The 20,406-nt window shown below is 50.0% G+C and overlaps 1 protein-coding gene across 2 annotated transcripts in view; it reads left to right on the top strand.

Moving 5' to 3' along the window:
* The first annotated feature begins 1,318 nt into the window (after positions 1-1,318).
* PTGFRN (prostaglandin F2 receptor inhibitor) overlaps positions 1,319-20,406 on the top strand; it is a 484,819-nt gene continuing 465,731 nt past the window's right edge. For both annotated transcript variants that reach the window (XR_014967615.1, XM_085620984.1), the window contains exon 1: positions 1,319-1,780. Coding sequence is in view for 1 of the 2 variants with exons in the window: in XM_085620984.1 (XP_085477110.1) it covers positions 1,738-1,780 (43 nt within the window). In the remaining variant the exon portion in view is untranslated. The remainder of the gene's footprint in view (positions 1,781-20,406) is intronic.

Below are 20,406 nucleotides of genomic sequence, written 5' to 3'. Positions count from 1 at the left end.
TTTGTGATAAGCTGCAGGCATTTTCGCAGTGTGTCGAGTTTGGAGTGCGTTCACGCTTCAGCTTCTTCACATTACAGTGTTTCGAAGTGGTCACCAGTGGCAGACAGTGGTGTATCCCAGCTGCTCCCCAGTTCATGTGCTTGTTAGTGGCTGCCAGTTTTAGAAGTGGTCACTGGTGGCAGGCAGTGGTGTGTCCCAGATACTCCACGGTTCCTGTGCTTTTTAGTGGCTGGTAGTGTTTAGAAGTGGTCACTAGTGGCAGGCAGTGGTGTATCCCATCTGCTCCCTAGTTCCTGTGCTTGTTAGTGGCTGGCAGTGTTTCGAAGTGGTCACCAGTGGCAGACAGGCAGTGGTGTGTCCCAGCTGCTCCCCAGTTCCTGTGCTTGTGAGTGGCTGACAGTGTTTAGAGCTGGTTGCTAGAGGCAGGTAGTGGTGTGTCCCAGCTGCTCCCCAGTTCATGTGCTTGTGAGTGGCTGGCAGTGTTTAGAAGTGGTTACTAGTGGCAGGCAGTGGAGAGTCCCAGCTGCTCCCAAGTCCTTGTGCTTGTTAGTGGCTGGCAGTGTTTAGAAGGGGTTGCCAGTGGCAGAAAGTGGAATGTTCCAGCTGCTCCCTGGTTTATGTGGTTGCCAGTGTTAGGCAGTGGTGTATCCCAGCTGCTCCCTAGTTCATGTGCTTGTGAGTGGCTGGCAGTGTTTAAGAAGTGGTTACTAGTGGCTGGCAGTGGTGTGTCCAAGCTGGTCCTTACTTGATGTGCTTGTGAGTGGCTGGCAGTGTTTAGAAGTGACCACTAGTGTCAGGCAGTGGTGTGTCCCAGCTGCTCTCAAGTTCCTGTACTTGTAGTGGCTGGCAGTGTTTAGAAGTGGTTACTAGTGGCAGGCAATGGTGTATCCCAGCTTCTAACTAGTTCCTGCGCTTGTGAGTGGCTGGCAGTGCTTAGAAGTGGTCACTAGTGGCAGGCAGTGGTGTGTCACAGCTGCTCCCTAGTTTCTGTGCTTCTGAGTGGCTGGCAGTCCAGTGTTTAGAAATGATCACCAGTGGCAGGCAGTGGTGTACCCAGCTGCTCCCTAGTTCCTGTGCTTGTAGTGGCTGGCAGTGTTTAGAAGTGGTTACTAGTGGCAGGCAATGGTGTATCCCAGTTTCTAACTAGTTCCTGCGCTTGTGAGTGGCTGACAGTGTTTAGAGCTGGTTGCTAGAGGCAGGCAGTGGTGTGTCCCAGGTGCTCTCTAGTTCCTGTACTTGTGAGTGGCTGGCAGTGTTTAGAAGTGGTTGCTAGTGGCAGGCAGTGGTGTATCCCAGCGTCTCCACGGATTCTGTGTTTGTTATTGGCTGACAGTGTTTAGAAGTGGTCACCAGTGGCAGGCAGTGGTGTATCCCAGCTGTTCCACGTTTCCTGGTACCGTGGTGGGAGGGAGCCTTGACAGAAGCAGGAAGTTGTGGGCACAGATCCGATTCTGGCGCGGGCGGGCTCGCTATGGTTTACTGCTGCGGGTAAAGTTTGTGGTTGGCGCAAGGTCTCGCGCTGCGGCTCCCGTGCTGAGAGACGGGGCTCGCGCTGCCACGCGGGCGGGCGGGAGAAGGGAGGCGCCTCGCGCTGCTCAGAACAATCAGTGCGAGAAGTGCGGGGCGCGCGAGCAGGAGGAGGTTGAGAGTGCTGCCCCCTTGGACACGAGGACCCCAAGGGAGCGAGGACCCCCACACCACGAGACAGGAGGCTGAGCGGAGCCGGGGGAACGGAGCATGGAGCCCGGGGCTGTCCCGCTGCTGCTGCTGGGGCTTTGCGGTGAGTGCGGTTGCAGACCGGGGGGGGGGGGGGGGGGGGGGAGTGAATTGTCTGGGGGTGGGGGTAGAAGCTAGCCCTCTCCCAGGGTGTGGGCCTGCGAGATCCGTACTCCCACACTCCGTGACCCCGGACTTGTGGCGCCTAAAATCTCTCGATAAACTGATCGCATTCCAGTGAGGCATATAGCGCCCCGCACGCGAACCATTCATGGGATTCGAACGTCTCCCTATGGACAGACTTTAAATGCCTTCTCCCCCCCCCCCCCCCCTTAAGTCTTTGACCACCCCCATGACGGAGAACCCTCTTCTGATAGATTTGGACACCCTTCTTGATATGTTTCCCCCTATGATTGTTTTTCTGATATGCTTAGATCGCGCCTGATATCAACTTGCCTTTCTGCTAGCGTTGACCCCAAGATATCTTAAATTAGAGCGGAAGCAACCCAACACTGTCATAGTGTTATGCGGATAATCTGTGCAGTGCTTTATGCCAGATACAGGGCACCTCCAAGCGCTAGAGGTTCGGTAGAGATGGAAAGAGCAAGATGCATGAAGTTTACGAACATCTGAGGCTGTGAAATGTAAGGGCAAGGCTGGAAACACGGTCTCTTCACAACATGGTGTCGACCGCAATTAGATCGGTTCTCTGTAATGCAACATGTGAGAAACTGCTTCATGGCGCTTTTGTGTGCTCGTCGGAGTTATTTATCGTGTGTTATCAGCATGTTTATAGCACTTTCTACCACTTGTATGACTGCATAGTGCTTACTCCATGTGCCCCATTGCAGACGGCTTCAATGTGCTTTTCTCTGGTAGAGGAGTTGTTTGATGTACCTTACGTTCCCGGAAGGCAGCTGCTTCAAGGCGCTTGCCACTTGTGTTGGAATGGTGCAGAGTGCCATATATGTGAGAATGGCTGGCTGAGAGACAACATAGGAGGGAGAGATGCAACTGAAGAGGGGAGGGGCAACAGTCTGAAAGGTACAGGGTGCGGGGGGGGGGGTCATGTACAGGATAGTGCAGAGAGGAGGTACAGGCACCACGAGGAAAGCTACGTGATGCGAGAAAGGACGAAGGCAGAGGCATGCGTTTTCAGAAATGGATGGGGCGGCTGTTAAGTCCTGAACATTTCTCTATCGTTCCCCCTCCTCTGTTCCTCTTTTGAAAGCCTCTCGAAGATCTCTTGTACAGCGCCTAGAAGCCGCGGGCGTTGCTATGCTTCCAAGAAGTGGTACCTGTGGGCGCTATAAGTAGCCCGAGCAAACCGAATTGAAATAAAGTGCTGTGAGACCGTCGGGAGGTGACGCGCCGCGCTGTGCAAGAAGCATGGACTTAATGAATGCTGGCCATTCTGGGTGTCATGGGGTGAACTGGTGTTAACACTGCCCCTCTCATGCCAGGGCAGTCACTCCTCGCCTTCAGTCATTACTGTAACCCCCCCTTCGCCATCTCTTGGCTCCCGTCATTCCCTCCGTGGCTGATAACTATCTCTTGCTTCCTTCCACTGCAGCACCTCTCACCTCTCCTCCCTCCCGTCTCATTCCTCTGCACAGCCGTCTGCACCCCCCCATCCACTCGCCAGTCACCCTCTTTGCTTCCTTTTACCTCCCGTGGGTTTGATGGCTCCGTGAATTAATGCGTTTACCGACTGCGGGGATCTATGTTGGACCCCATGGTCACAGACTCAAATTCGTGCGGGGCAGCTCGGTTCATCAGCCTCGCAATGTCGATAAATGATCTGTAATTCATCACTGCACTGCTCAACACACATATCACTGTACTCCAATCCCGTGTGTTCGTATATAAGACGATGTATTGGAAACATGTGCTTTATGTCTCAAGTCAACTCACGGTTGACTTCTACTCGTTGTTTTTTTCATACCTGCCTATGTACAGCGCCCCGAAACCCGCAGTGATGTCAGTGCTATAGTAAATATAAATACATTCTTACAATGAGCGCCGTTGAGTGGGAATAGAATACACATCTGTCAATCAGCGCCAGGATACCCAGGGGTGAACACGTGCTTTACAAATGTTACGTTTACACCTCTCTGCCCCTATAACATGATTCCCCACTCACTCCTTTAATACGCTTCGTTTCTATCCCCAGCGACCCATCAGTAAACGTATAAGCACACTTTACACCCACCTCTTACTCCCTCATTTAGTTTATACCTTCTGTACTCTCCTACCCCAATGTCTGACCTTGCCTCCATAAACTCCAAGCTTACACCCCTTTACCCCTCCTTGAACCAGTCCGTCTCCTCTGACTCACTCCTTTATTCTATCTGCTAGATCCACTCCTTCCTTTTACTTTTCCTTACTACTTCCTCCTGTCTCTCTTATGCTTTTAGTTCCTCCCGGCACTCCTTAGCCCCTCTCTTTCTGCTTTCTCATTCTTCCGCCTTTCTTTTCATGATTCCTAAATTGTTGTCTTTATCCTTCGTTTCCCCCTGCCAGCCCCCCTTCACCGCCGCCTTTGCCCACTGTAGTAATTCTCTCCTCACATTTTTATTCAAATTTGATTCACTGCTCTCTCCCCCTCCTCTTTACACACACCACCCCTCGCCCCTCCTTGTCTGCGCCCTCCCGCTCCACATTCTACCTGTGCCGCCCCTCCCTCCCCGGCAGGTATGCTCTTGGGGGAGGGGTCCCTCCCAAGCTGTGGTGATCCCGGGTGCTTAGTCACGCCGATGAAGCTTCATTGTGCTGTAATGAAGGTGCCCCGAGTCCATCCGGGCCTGCACGCACAGGTGCACCAGGGCTGGGCGTGGCCTCAGTTTCCAGGTATATTGTTGTGGTGACAATGCACATAGGTGGCTCCTGCGGGAGTGGAGTAGGGTAAACTGTGCAGGTAGGGGTGGGGGCGTAGTGATACGCCCCGGTCCCTCTACAACTCGGGCAGCCTGGGCATGTGTAGAGTAAACTTTGCGGGGGGGGGGGCGAGGGGGGGGGGGTTGGGGGTAGGTGTAGAGGTACCTCCCCGCCCCCTGTAAAAACCCTGGCAGTCTGGGCATGTGTTGTTTATAGTTGGATGGGGGGTGGGTAGTGACACCTCCCCGCCCCCGTGCGATAACCGATACAGCCAGGGCATGAGCTGTTTAAACTGGGGGGGGGGGGGGAGTAGATGTAGTGATACCTCCCCGCCTCCTTTGATAACCCAGGTAGCCTGGGCATGTTTTTTTTTTAACCGGAGATGGTTGGGGAGGGGGTTGATGTAGTGACACCTCCCCACCCTCTGGTATCTCTGCAGGTCTGGCCGGGTGTTTGTTTGCCTGCCAGGTGTGTGGCTCACATTACAGCCGCAGTGACTCGTCTCCCGAGGGCTGGCTGGGAGCCTATCTTACACCCAAGGCGTGTTCTGGGGAGGGGGTGGGGGGTGGAGGATAATACCGACTGCCACATGTCCCTACCTATGCCGCCCCCCTTCCTGCCTGCCGCCTCTCCCAGTCCTACTGCCCTACCCCCACTACCTTGTTTCCCCTGTCCCAATCCTACCGCCCCATTGTTTCCTTCCCCCATACTTTCTGCTCCATCCCACCACAGTACCGCGCCATAGCCCCGCCTTCCAGTACTGCTGCCCCATTCCCCCTCCCAAAGCTACTGAACCGTTCCTTCCTTCCTATTCCCCCCTTTCCCGGTACTACTGTCCGATTCCTTCCTCGCAGTCATTCTGCACTATTCCCTCCTCCCGGTACTACATCCACATTCCCTCCTCCCGGGTCTCCTGCCCCGTTCCCTCCTCCCGGGTCTCCTGCCCCGTTCCCTCCTCCCGGGTCTCCTGCCCCGTTCCCTCCTCCCAGGTCTCCTGCCCCATTCCTTCCTCCCAGTCATTCTACCCTCCTCCCTCCTCTCGGTGCTGATTCATTTCATTCTTCTCTGTTCTACTCTGCCAGTCCCTCCTCCCAGTGCTGCTAGTGCTGCCCCTTCTCTCCTTCCAGTTTTACCTCCATAATCCTTCTCGGTCTTCCTCTCACGTGCCTCTATCTCACCATGGCTGCTCACCAGGGCCCTGGCATGTTCTCTGACTGGCACTACCCACTCTGATCCGTACTGTCTGTTAGTGGTAGAGTGGTGTATGCACAGTCTGTGCACTGCTCTGTTCGAGAGTGGTGCATGCACAGTCAGTGCACTGTTCGAGAGGGGTGCATGCACTGTGTACACTGCTCTGTTAGTGGTGCATGCACAGTTTGAACACTGTGTGCTGTAGGAGCCGTGCTGTCTGTTAATGGTGCATGCACAGTGTGGGCACTGCTGTCTGTCAGTGGAGAGCGGTGCACGCACAGTCTGTACACTGCTCTCTCTGTTAGTGGGAGAGTGGTGCACGCACAGTCTGTACTCTGCTCTCTCTGTTAGTGGGAGAGGGGTGCACGCACAGTCTGTACACTGCTCTCTCTGTTAGTGGTGCACGCACAGTCTGTGCACTGCTCTCTGTTAGTGAGAAAGTGGTTCATGTACAGTCTGTGCACTGTCTGCTGTTAGAGCTGTGCTGTCTGTTAATGGTGCATGCACAGTGTGTGCACTGCTGTCTATCAGTGGAGAGCGGTGCACGTACAGTCTGTGCAGTGCCTTTCCAGTTGCCCTGCCCCAGTGCCAGTCCGTGGTGGGCGGTGAGCCGTGGATGCCCCGCGCGGCTGGTGGGCACACGCCAGATTAGAGCTGCCGTCTGTGTTATTTTAAGGCCCTCGCGGGAATGTGTCCCCTGCTGCTCATGTCAGGGTATGTGAGGACCCAGAATCCCTAGCGGCAGTGAGGGGCGGGACAGCTGTCACAGCATACCTGGGATCCGCAGACAGGAGACGTCCCTCCTCCCTGGTCTGTTCGGGGTCGGTGGTCCTTGTAAGAAGAGTTTGGGGGTCACCGCACACAGTACCTGTGAACTGCGGCTCTTTACCTGGTGTCTCCGGGCCCTGGGGTGCGCAACGCCCCCTTGGGGGTCCACCACAGGTTAGAACAATGGTAGCGCATTAATAAACTATATATACTTAAAATGGCAGATGTCCGGCTGAAGCGTTTCAAACACTCATGCCTTGTAAAGCGCTTTGATACCTTTGGGTCTAGCTAGCGCTATATTAAATACACATGTGAAGGACTTCACAGTTAGAGGCCAATAGAAGGCGGCCACCCTTAGCTGCATTCCGGGAGCAATGCAAGTTCAGCAGACGGAATCTAGTAGGGGGTTCGGTGGCCTCGATTGCGCTGAAAAACAGACGGCCAAAAAATAAACCATATGGTCGTGTAGCTGAACGGTGTTTCTTTACCTTTTAACTTCTGTGGACCCCCACTTAATACCAGAGGCCCCCACTGATGTATTATTGGAATCGTGCAAGCCCCCTCCCCCCACGGACTTGGCCGAAGTATTTTTAATTATTTGAAACGGAAAACAATACCCAACACATACAGAAAACAAGCATTGATCAAAAAAATACACAAATGGTGAAACCATTTATTTAATTCACAAATTTAGAATTATTCTAAACCTGTGAGCCTTAATGGGAAGGTTAGAGCTTTTCTAAATTCATTTGAGGTTCCCATTGTTTATACCATGTCCCGTCTGACCCTGACGGAGTCACTCGGAGGTCACCAACCTTTAGTCTCTAATTTCAAATTTCTTCACCTTTACAGAACGTTTTAAAATTTGCAATTTTACATTTTGCATCTTTATTTATATACACTTTATTAATCTGTAAATAATTGTTACTTTTCTAAGCAGACATGGACCCTCTGAATAGTCTCTGACCACTGGTTAAGAACCACTTGCTAGCACGTCACTTCCTCTTTTAGAAAGAAAAGCACATTTAGGAAAGGTCCAACTTCCCATTAAAGTTTCGATTCTTGTTTTTTTGTGCTAAATAAAATCTCATGATTAGCTTATGAATGGTGTGGAATTTCATAAAATGTCTGCTAATTAAAGGGTCACAATGCTTCGGAACTCCACGTGTCCGGTAAGATAAATCCACTTACCCTTTGATGCTCCGTATGCGTACAGAGGTTGGAAAGCAAGATTTCCAGGTTTGGAACGCACATCTGTAAATACCTCCATATGCATGTTTAATGGCATTTCATAACTCCACAGAGTTCTCTTTCCACGCTAGCAAAGGTTCGATATTTTGACAGGCGTACACCATTTTTTCTGGGTGGGGGGGGGGGGGGTACAGTAAAATGACTTGCAATCGCTCAGTGGGTTAAATATTGTGCAGCTCGGCATCGGTATATCTGCTCATTTGAACATAGAGTTCAGGAGCGTTCGCTGGGAGTGTGGTTTCCAGGCCTCCGCCTCTCGATTCTTGTAAACTCCAGTCGTAAATATGAAACATCACACGGACATGTACCTGTGGGTGCACTTTGTGACTTTCTTTAAGAACTCGCCTCCTCGTTTATTTTCATGTTGCCCACATGGTTTGGCGATGATGCTGCGTTATTACATTTTCCTGGGACTGGCATGCATCAAACCCATTTTACTAAATGACTTGAAGAAAGCGATTTAAAACTGCAGAATAGTTTTGCAGAACATTTTTGGGAAGCAGTAACATTATGTTGTGCAAGTTTTATTTTGATATGTAACACCAATTTTGCTTTGAAACTTCTTTGTGTATTTGCATATCAGGGAGCATTCTGGGGCCCTGCAGGTAGCCTCTAAATGATGAGGTTTGTAAAGCTCTACACATTATTCCACTGGAACCGCTGCCAGTATCGCAAGCCGAGCTTGCGACTCTCTGCATTTCCTTGTCTGCTCACCCTATATGTGAAAAGCTTTTGCATTACTGAACCTTGTATACAAGTATGAACCAACTTGACATATTTAGTGTAGTCACTCTCTTTCACAGATCACAAAACCATATAGCGGTACCATGAATGGGCGGCTATAGGGTTACTGCTGCAGGGGTTTGGGCCTACTTCTCCACTATGAATGGGCGGCTATTACTACTGCAGGGGTTTGGGCCTACTTGTCCACTATGAATGGGCGGCTAAAGGGTTACTACTGCAGGGGTTTGGGCCTACTTGTCCACTATGAATGGGCGGCTAAAGGGTTACTACTGCAGGGGTTTGGGCCTACTTGTCCACTGTGAATGGGCGGCTAAAGGGGTTACTACTGCAGGGGTTTGGGCCTACTTGTCCACTGTGAATGGGCGGCTATAGGGTTACTACTGCAGGGGTTTGGGCCTACTTGTCCACTGTGAATGGGCGGCTATAGGGTTACTACTGCAGGGGTTTGGGCCTACTTGTCCACTATGAATGGGCAGCTATAGGGTTACTACTGCAGGGGTTTGGGCCTACTTGTCCACTGTGAATGGGCGGCTATAGGGTTACTACTGCAGGGGTTTGGGCCTACTTGTCCACCGTGAATGGGCGGCTAAAGGGTTACTACTGCAGGGGTTTGGGCCTACTTGTCCACTATGAATGGGCGGCTATAGGGTTACTACTGCAGGGGTTTGGGCCTACTTGTCCACTATGAATGGGCGGCTATAGGGTTACTACTGCAGGGGTTTGGGCCTACTTGTCCACTGTGAATGGGCGGCTATAGGGTTACTACTGCAGGGGTTTGGGCCTACTTGTCCACTATGAATGGGCAGCTATAGGGTTACTGCTGCAGGGGTTTGGGCCTACTTGTCCACTATGAATGGGCGGCTATAGGGTTACTACTGCAGGGGTTTAGGCCTACTTGTCCACTGTGAATGGGCGGCTATAGGGTTACTACTGCAGGGGTTTGGGCCTACTTGTCCACTATGAATGGGCAGCTATAGGGTTACTGCTGCAGGGGTTTGGGCCTACTTGTCCACTATGAATGGGCGGCTATAGGGTTACTGCTGCAGGGGTTTGGGCCTACTTGTCCACTATGAATGGGCGGCTATAGGGTTACTGCTGCAGGGGTTTGGGCCTACTTGTCCACTATGAATGGGCGGCTATAGGGTTACTGCTGCAGGGGTTTGGGCCTACTTGTCCACTATGAATGGGCGGCTATAGGGTTACTACTGCAGGGGTTTGGGCCTACTTGTCCACTATGAATGGGCGGCTATAGGGTTACTACTGCAGGGGTTTGGGCCTACTTGTCCACTATGAATGGGCGGCTATAGGGTTACTACTGCAGGGGTTTGGGCCTACTTGTCCACTGTGAATGGGCGGCTAAAGGGTTACTACTGCATGGGTTTGGGCCTACTTGTCCAGTGGATAAGGTGAATATTAACTCGTGTTGTCTTTGACCCCAGGCAATATGTCTAGGGCGAGAGGAATTACTTGTCCAGTGGATCATATAAACGTGAAAACTTGTGTGTGACCCCAAACAATATGTCCAGAGTGCCTGGGTGTAGGAATTCCACATTCCTCTGTGTACTTGTTCCTGTATTTGTATCTATTGTTTTGGGGTTCAAGCGGTACAGATTGTTTAGGCCGGGGTCCCCTGCTTCAAGAAGTGACTCAGTCGGGGTACACATAGGACAGAGGGTTAGGATCTGCTGCCTTAAGGTAACATCCCTTCGAGTCTATTCACCACACCCTATACAAACCGTATTTGCCCCTCAGATTGGAATTGCCCCCCGCCCCCACCTAAAAGTAGTAGTCAGTGGCACAGGTAAATGTGTGTTTTGCTGCCCTTTGCTCCACTGCACACTGGGGTGCATGTATGAGATGGTGTGAGAAGTTGGCCTGGTATATGATGTTCACTAGTTAAAGTGACCACCTTGTACCATGCCAAGCAACCCTTATGGTGTGGTTGTAAGTCAACCTTTTCGGACTAGCTGCCCTAGTGGTAGCGTAGGCTAAGCAGTCTTTGAGGCTAAACTCGTTAAAGCGTGTTAAGCAGGCTGTTTTACCAAATGTAACCCCCCTTTATACCAATGAAAAGACACCACACAGATATATATTGAAAATATAAACAAAAATCCGATTGGCCGCACTCTGCTAGTCCTATCAGCGTGTTGCCCCAACTATTTTCTCTACTGAGGAGGGAAGTTTATCCCGAAACCCGAGCCGTGTCTCGGGCGATATTTTAAAACCCGGGACATGTATCGGGTCTAGAGATCATCAGTTCAACAAGTACTTACTTGCACCCACTGGGGTGAACCACTCAAGAACTTCATGTTAGAGATCATCAGTTCAACAAGTACTGACTTGCACCCACTGGGGTGAACCACTCAAGAACTCCATGTACCAGCTTCCCCAGGGGCGACACGGAGGAGGGGCTAGTGGAGTGCGGTCCATTGCGATTGTTTCTACATATATTGAAAATATATATGTATTTATTTCTCAAAGTATCCCCTAGACTCTTTATGAGCACAGGAGCACAAATCGTTAAACAAGACAACGTTATAATATACAGAAGTTGCACTTTATATGGATGGGCCCTGGTGGCCACTCAAACCATATACTAAAATAGTGGTATAAGTACCACGAACAGGAAAGGGAAAAGGCCTAGGGCCTCTAGAATCGCTGGGCCTACAAGGAGCTAACTTCAGTTAGTGACCAGGAGGTCCACGGGTCGCGTGTGCAGTGAGGAAAGTTACACGCGGGCTCCCATAGGTTTTCAATTGGTGCGTAAAAGTTACAAAGTTACTGCAGAAAGGGTCTTCTGAATGGACTACGATCTTAAGATTCAAAACACAGACACTAGAGATGATTCTCTACACTTGGGCACCGGAGTGCCAGCTTTACCTCACCCACAGGAAGCGGGTGCATAGGTCTCGAATTGCGTCGGGTTTCTTCTATCGATTCAATGGAGCCTGATGACAAAGATGCGGCAGGCGGTCGGTCCAGAAGAGAAGCGTTGGATCCAAGGGTGGATCGGCGTTGTAGAAGACCTGAAAGCAGAGGGGACAGTGTTCACAGTCACTAGCCAGTGACCGGTGTGGCACCAGGTAGGTACCAGGCGATGTCGGGTGCAAACAGGTGGTGAAGGGTAGCTTGTCTCCGCAGCCATGTGCTCCCTGAAGGTCGACGACGTCCAGGAGCCGGTTCACGAGCTGTCCCACGCAGGCTCTCGCTGTCGGCGACTCGAAAGAGGCAAACAAGCCTTGGCAAAGGCAGGAGTCGGGGAAAGAGATGAAAGCTGATTGTTCTGACCAGCAAGGTCAGAGGGGCTGCTCTTTTGGAGAGCAGCTAGGGCCAGTCTGGAGCAACCAGACCAGCGTCGTTGATTTCAAAGTTCGTCGCCAAAATGGCCACTAGCCAACGGGCCAGGGACCGGGCAGGCGCGTCGAGATGCAAAGTGCAGAGGGGCCCCACGCAGATCGTGGAGATGCTGGAGGGCTCACCTTTGGTGCAGATGCTGCTCGATGGTTGGGCTTCTCAGGACCCAAAGCACAACTTGGAGGGGGCCTCTGTCGCTGCACTTGCATCTCGTCGTCGGTCTTTCAAGATGGCTGGCTCCACGTGTCTCGGTGCCTCCACGGGTTCCTTCTTTTCAGGGACTGTGGATCGGGCGGTGAGAGGTCTGGAGGTCCAGGTCTTGTCGGGCTCTGGGCTCGGGCTCCGGCAGGAGGCGGCGGCAAAGCAGACGTTCAATAGCTGGTTGGTGCTTGCGTTAGCAAGATGGTCACTCCCTGACCATAGGGGAGATTTCCTTCAGTCCTCTGTGCAGCAGAGCGTCGAAGTTCCCGTCTTCTTCTTGTGGTTAAGTTGATTCCAGGATGTCTGAAGTCTTAGGACACAGCTCCTACCTTTAAGCGGATTCTAGGGGCCGGACTACCTGCTAGGTCCCTCCCTAAGGGTGGGACCAGGAAGGGGGGTGGTTACACCCCCAATCCTTTGTCCAGCTCGCCCCAGGTCCGGTGCTGGTGTGCCCCAGGACCGGTTTGAACTGGCATATGCACCGAGGCTCCTTGTGAGCCTCAGGCATGTCTGGTTTCTTTCAAGCCCTACCTGACCAATACACAAAATCCTGTCTGGGGTGGTGCTCGCACCTCCCTTGGCAGGAAACCCTTTGTCCACGTCTCCCAAGCTGGAAGGACTCCCAGCAGCAGGAGGGCAGACTTGTGTCTGTGGTGGCAGCATCCATTTTGTGGAGCTGAGGCTATGTCTGATTTTACCCGGGTTTCAGGTACTGTACATGTCATGTCCCTCTAGAAGAGTGGAATGCTAACCCCGTCGCCAGAATTGGCGAGGGGTTAGTATTCCAATTCGTATGACACCTTACTCGACATGTTTTGATAAAGCCAAACCAAAGATAGCATTTAACCGCGAGGTTCATAATGCACTTAAGAGTATATGGTATGACGATATCTGGAAACAGTAGAAGGAAGGTGTTCCGACCACTGCAGACAGGCTCAGCTCATGCTAGAGCACCATCTCACATGGAACCAAGCACTCTGCCTTCAGGATTGTCAAGGCCTGCCATAGGAGTGACTGATAGGTTAACATGTGTCCCATTTAAGGTTAGGTATAGGTATACTACACCTAAGTAAGAGGTGGTTACACCAACTTACCCCAGCTGAGTGATCAGCCAGTTGTGTCAAATTTGTTAGGCCAGTCCAGGGGTGGCACAATACATGCTTCAGCCCCTGGTAGGCCTTAGATACACCAATGCCCTGGGTACCTAGTGTACACTGGTACAGGGGCTCGCAGGGTGATCTAGTTCCAATGGGTTATGCACCTAGGGTACATGGAGTCCATTTTAAAGAGAGAGCAGATAGGCTGAGATCCTGAATGGCAGGATCTCAGGCCTACTAAGTAAAAAAAAAACAGCTAGACACTAGGCAAAAAATTTGGGGGTAACCATAGTCAGATATCCACCTTCCTACAGATGGGCATGACACAGTTTGAGCACTCCGCTGGGCGTCACTTGTGACACGTAGCACTTATCACAGATGCCACTGTGCACAAGGATGGCACGTGCACTCTCCACGCACAGATGACAGGGAGACCCTCTGTTCAGAATTGCACCAAAACACTTCACCTGTCACAATATATACTCACTCTTTAAACACTGCCTTGAGTTTGAGTAGCGTGCTACCCTTTCACTGAATGCGCCTAAGGGCCTTGTCAGGGGTATGAGGCACTATACAAATGCAAGTACTGGTCAGTATAGTTCACCGCTCCACCTGCCCAAAGTTCAGTGCTAGGCAGAACACAGTGGATTATCCAGCAAACCGTGTGAGACCGAGTCCTGGGATCACCCTTCTGGAAGACTTTGAGCCCAGGCCTGAGGAAGCATCCCCCATACCATGCTTCAAAAGTTCCCTGAAGTGGACTGTCTGCAAAGAGGCACTTAACCCCCCACGCCCCGGCACTTCTTCCCTTTCACGAAAACAATCACTAAGAATCTGTGAGTGTGGCCTTATCAGGGCAAAAGTCCTAAAAAAAGAAGTGGGGGGACTAACCTAGTTAATCAGAATGCAAGTGGCATCACTGCGCGTGACATCATAAGAAGTGACATCATGGCACGTGAGAGGCGCTTTACATCACAGCACGTGACATCATAAGAAGTGACATCAGATCTTAAGCCTTTACATGTATGTTTAACATGTCTATCATGAGTACATTGGAGCACATTTCGAGTATATAGGGGAACCCTCTTGATTTGGGTAGAATATTCACACTTTTGTAAGCTACACATAAAACAATGTTGCCTTTTGTCTGCGTAAACCTCCTCTGCCCATAGTGCTTTAAAAAAACAGTGGCACTACTTAAATTATTTCAACGCCTCCTCGGGGTAGTAAGCACTATATAAATTACATTTAATTTGTGTAAATACAGGGAAAGATCAACACATCTGACATTCTTACAGTGCCAGCATTTCTCCTAAACGGAGCCTGACCGGAGTGAAAAGCTGCCTCTCTTAAGTTAGTGTGAAGTGCTAACAAGGTGTGAGCCTTTGTTTCCCCTCTGCTGCATTTGCTTCTAGGTGTGAGGCTCCTGACTGCTGCCAGCCAGGAGGCCTGATGACCCCTCAGGCTCGGACTTTGCTATGCGCCCAGCAGGGAACTGAGAAAGCCCCCTCCCCCGCCTGCATGTTGGTCCAGACGGAAAGCAGACAACGTGCCGGCGCTGCTGAAAGTGTCCCGGTGTTTTCAAATTACACGAGGGCGAATGCAGCCTATTTTTTTTAGCGGGGCCCAACTTCTTGGCAGGGTGGACGGCGTCCACCCTGTGAAATGAGTGGGTGGTCAGCGTCCACCCACGTGTACCCCCGACTCGTGCTCCGGGCCTTATGAAGTGCAGCATACAGTATTGAACATGTGAAGCGCTCCATCGCCTGAAAGGGTGAGGGCTGGGCTATTATAACTACAGACACATAAATGCTGTGCGCCCACATCTAGCGCCGAGTCTTCCCAGACTACGGACTCTCTTTGGCGGGGGCTTCGCCATGGGTCTCACGCTATGTCACTTTACGGCGGTGTAGATGAACCAATGACAAAAGACAACACTCTACATATAAGGATTACAATAGTAAATAAGCTGCAGATTACAGACCCTTGAAACCTGAGCTCCAGACTGACCTGCTTGTGTGATTCTAGGCAGAGCACCACCTGTCTGTCACCCTCTTATGCCTCAGACTGTCCCTCCCTCTTGTTAATCTGTAATCCTCTCTCTTACCTCGCTTATTGGAGGAGAGTTTTATTTTCCTAGTTCCTCAATCTAGAACTTCTGGTATCTTCATGAAAAAGATGCACTGATTAAAACCAATAGCTCTTGCCCGCTGTGCCATCTTCCCTCAAATTGAAACAAACACCAGCCTATGGTGAGGCCTCTCTCACTGTGAAATGAAATGAAATGAAATGATATCCGATTTATAAAGCGCAACTAAGCCCAAAGGGCATCAAGGCGCCTAACCAAAAAAGCTAAAATAGATAAAAAAAGACCACTTACTGGTATGCCTGAATAAAACACCATGTTTTAAGTGCTTTTTTAAATTGAGCCAATGACGGTTGAGCCTTAATTTCTGATGGAAGAGAATTCCAAAGGTGAGGGGCCAGATTCGAAAAAGCTCTGCCACCCCATCTAACTTTCTTCACGCGAGGAACTACAAGTAAATTCTTCTCAGAAGAGCGCAAGCTCCTACTGGGCAAATAAGGAATTAATAAAGAACGCAAGGCATTAGAGGATCCTGGGGAGAGAGCTCCAAACACCAAACAAAGGAGTTTAAAGGAGATCCTCTGCTGAATTGGAAGCCAGTGGAGACTTTTCCTGGCTAAAGTTGCAGAGGACTGAAAGGGAGCAGCGATGACAAATCTTGCCGCAGCATTCTGTACTACCTGGAGGCGAGAGATGAGACCCCTGTTGATGTCAGCATACAAAACATTGCAATAGTCCAGCCTTGAACCCACAAGAGCAACCACCGTCTGCTTACGAGCCTGAGGGGAAAGATAGTGAGTAATCCTCCTCAGGATCTTGATGACCCCCCCCAGCCGGTAGCCACAGTTCTGTTAACCTGCAAAGTCATATTTAATGAGCTGTCAAAGATCACGCTGAGATTTCTAGCCGAACAGACAGACATAGGACAGATACCCAGCGATGGAGGCCACCACTCACTCGACCACACATCTTGGTTTTTACCAAAGATCAGCACTTCTGTTTTTTCCCCATTCAGCTTCAGGGAGTTTAAAATCATCCAGTCAGCAACTGCTTGCATGCAGTTTCTGAAGCTGAGCGCGGAAGTGAGGGCCGAATGAGCTAGGGACACCATAATTTGGGTATCATCGGCGTACGAGACAACTTCCATCCCCTGAGATTTCACCAGCCTAGCTAGTGGAGCCACATAGATATTAAACCGGGCCGGACTCAGGGCCGACCCCTGTGGGACTCCACAGTGCAGGGATTTAACAGGGGAGAGAAACTCTCCAAGCTTAACCCTCCTCTGTTCTCTAAGCTCTAAAAAAGAGGACAGAAGGCTTAATGCCGGACCTGATATACCAAGTTCCCCCAAACAAGATGTTAAAGTTGAGGGAGATAGGGTATCGAAAGCTGCTGTAAGGTCCAGTAAAACCAGAACTGTGGTCTGGCCTAGGTCCACCTTCATTCGGATGTTATCCATCACCATAGTAAGAGCTGACTCCGTACTATGGTGCTTTCTGAAACCGTGCTGCGAATTGTCCAGATAGCCAGAGGAATCCAGAAAGTTTGACAGATGAAAGTTCAGGTAAGACTCAAGCATTTTAGCTGGGGCAGGCAACAAAGATATAGGACGGAAATTTTTCAGTACTTCTGGGTCCAGGCTAGGCTTCTTAAGCAGGGGCCTCACTATCGCCTTTTTCCAGGAAGCTGGAAAGATTCCCTGTGTCATGGCCTCATTCATAATCTGCAAGATAGGAGGTAATAGCGTATCCTGGCATGTTTCAGAACCTTCAAGGGACAAGGATCCAAGGGAGAAGCGGATTTGGTCTTTTCCAACAGCAGGCCAAGCTTTTCAAGAGACATCGGAGGAAAGTGGGTGAGAGTCTTAGAAGGATCTCTATTCCACACCTCCATTTTCGCCAAATTTGTGGCGAGATGCAATCCCAGAGTGCTCTTCTGTAGTTCCAAAGTAAGGTGGATGTCCTCAATTTTGTTATGAAAGAAGTCCGAGATTTTATTGCATAATTCTTGCGACCCTACCACAGGATCAGGCATTTGAAGAGAGCACAAGGAGTCTACGATCTTAAAAAGCTCCTTAGAAGAGGAAAGGGATGAAGTCCAACAAGTAAAGTGCCGGTCAGGTACCAAGGGGGCGTGCTTTTGTTTCAGGAAGAATATGGGCCTGCATTATAGTCCTATTTTTATTTCTGTATCATCAAAATAAACGAAGGACTTTAACAAAAGACTTCTGTAGATTTACACTGAAACAATCTGCAGACAGACAGGGAGGCCAATGCAGTAATGCACGTCTCTTGGCTGTCCGAGGTGTGATTGACAATGTCTCAAGCCAATGGTTAAATCATATTGGAGCCGGAAGCCAGTGCCTGAAGGAGGCTGAACCAGGCCAATTAAACGAGTATATTCTATATTAAAAAAAATACAAATAAACAAAAAGTTATTACCTAATTCCAGACCTAAAGATTGGTTTTGGCCTATGCCAATCCTAAAAATCATCCGATGGGGTGGCTTTGTTTTCCATGGGTTTTTGCAGGTGTCCATCGCTTGCCGCCTCTTTCCCCTACTTAGAAGAACCTGCTTGAGCTGAAAGAAACAGGTCACCTGATCCTTCTCTTTTATTATTGGTAGAAATATGGACCAATGTCTAATTTCACCGGCAACGGACCCTTTATCAGAATCCGTGCTGGATTGCTTTTGAGGACCGAGCTATTTCACCGACCAGTCGGGACACTTTTTCTCTTGCCCCGGGGCTGGGAGTGTGTGCCGCTGCTGTGTAGCCCTAGCTGTAAACTGCCTGCCTCACTTCGATGGGCAAGTTAAAAAACCCAATGTTTCTTCCTGTGCACAGTCGTAGAGACCACACAGCGCCCATAGCGCTCTTTATTCCTCCTGCAGTGTTGAGGCGCTTTTGACTGTGCTGCACCGCCGCCCTGCCTGCTCAGTGCTATGCCTGCTCTAAGCTTTACTCTCTCTTCTCTTGACAGCGATAGCCTTTCCTGTGCTCTGCTGGCTCCACATTTCCCTCTGTATTCTTTATCGTCTGCTCTTGGCAGCAGGCTTTGTGGCGCTTTCCCCGATCTGTGGAAGGATGGACCAGTCTTGCGGATTCTGCAGTGCGTGCATTCACCAAGGGCTGGGTTCCTCAGGAGAGCGACACGATGACTGGCTGGCCGCATTTTGTTGATACATTTACAGGGTATACATAGACATGTCGGCTTCTTGGCGCTAGCGTAGGAGAGAATTCCTCCTCTGAATCCGTTTAACGGGTGAATAGGTATCTGAAGCCATAAAAGGTCTTCAGGAAGATGGCTTCTGGTTCCCGTGTCTTTCTACTGTGGGTGGGGTCAATACTGGCCGGGATTGGCCCCTGGCCATTGCCTCCTAGAAAGATGAGCCCATGGATGGGCCTCAGGGGTGACCATGCGCGAGGTCTTGTTATGGATTGCACAATAGACTGCACAGAAACCCTTCATTTGGGTCTTCCTAACTTTGGGGAGTGCTGTAAGACTGGCCAATGCGGTGGAGGCTGCGTCCGACCTCCACGCACGTGAGGTAGCCATACTACAGCGTCCAAGATGACCCGTAGTTTGGCCCTTGGCCGACTGAGCCTTTGACATAGTTGCATGTCAGAAAACCATGTACAGAAGGATGGTCTGACATACACATCATGCCCTAAATATAATTTACAAAAATATTGTTCCATTGGGTGTAGATTTTCTATTATTTATATTTACCATGCCTTTTCTCCGGCTGCATTCTTTCTACCGTATGCCGCCTGAAGAGGGAGCTCCTGTCCTCGGGGCGAGAGTTGATTCCTGGGGTACATACGGATGCTGGGCCCGCTAAGCAGAAGAATCTTCTCCGTGACCTGGGGATTGATAAACCAGGTACTGGACCCGCTGTCACCTCTGTGCTGCCAGAGGGTTCGTGCAGGACGGGGTCAGCGGGGGTTGGACCAGAGGAAGACTTGACATGGAGGCTGCTTGGAAGACGAGGAAGGATGAAGGTCATCACCGAAGACTGCAAGACCCTCCTTTGAGGAGTTCCTCCACACAAGGTGCCGTCGGGAGACCTGATACCGATACCAGTCACGAGCAGGAGAGGAGGTCCGCATACGAGATGTTCACAGCGGGACCACAGAATTTGGTTTCTTTTACTTCCTTCTCACGCTTGCGTTTCTATGGGGGGTTGAGGATTGGTCTTCAACCTCTATCAAGGGAGAAAGGGTAAAAATTGCACTAAACCTTTTCTTCCCTGTCTGGTTAAAGCTTGACCTGTGACCTCCTGCCTGAAGCCTTGGTCCTTTATTTTTTGTTGGTAGCAGTCCAAGTATGATCTTACCAGTGGGGCAAAAAATGAAAACAAAAAAAGGTGAATAGTCTGAGCGGTGCAGTGCCTCTTTTTGAGAGTTATATAGCAATGAGGTAACCCGATAGGCCACTGGACTCGGGTAAAATGTGTTACATAAGCTAATGTCACAGTGGAAAACAGTCAAACCACATAAAATACAGAAAAAAATCTTTATCTAATCAAAATTGGACATCACCAAGAGATTATACCAACAATGGCAAGAGCATGGGGGGGATTTGTGATAGTGATGTGAGGAGGGAAGGTAATATATATATATGTATATATATATATATATATATATATGTATATATATATATATATATATATATATATATATATATACAATTAATATTTACAACCTATCCAGGCAGACGACCGGCCTGCACACATATGACAAATCATAACATAATAGATGCAGATGTCAAATCTGTCATCCATGTTTGACATCCCCTCACTAACCTCATCCCATTGTCCATAGGTGCCTCCTATTTTCCTTCACCGCAGTCCTTATGAAGACCCCACCAACAAGGCGCAAAGTTTCCTTTTCTCTATAGGGGTCGAAACGTTGACCGTTGTTTAGCTTTATTGTCAAACTTGGATGACAGATATCAAGTTGTTTCTAGCTAAAACTGATCAAAATGTACAAAACAAGTGTCAAAGTTCGTTCCTGTGCAGTAGAAGGGTTTTTGCAAAGGTTAACTGGTCATCTTTCAGGTGCTTTTTTCTGTATTTCGTTGTTAAATCGGTACTAATGAGATGAAGTGTTTGCCCAGA

The sequence above is a fragment of the Triturus cristatus genome, chromosome 8, assembly GCF_964204655.1.
Source record: "Triturus cristatus chromosome 8, aTriCri1.1, whole genome shotgun sequence".
NCBI classification, from domain to species: domain Eukaryota; kingdom Metazoa; phylum Chordata; class Amphibia; order Caudata; family Salamandridae; genus Triturus; species Triturus cristatus.
This window is presented reverse-complemented; position numbering and strand designations above follow the sequence as displayed.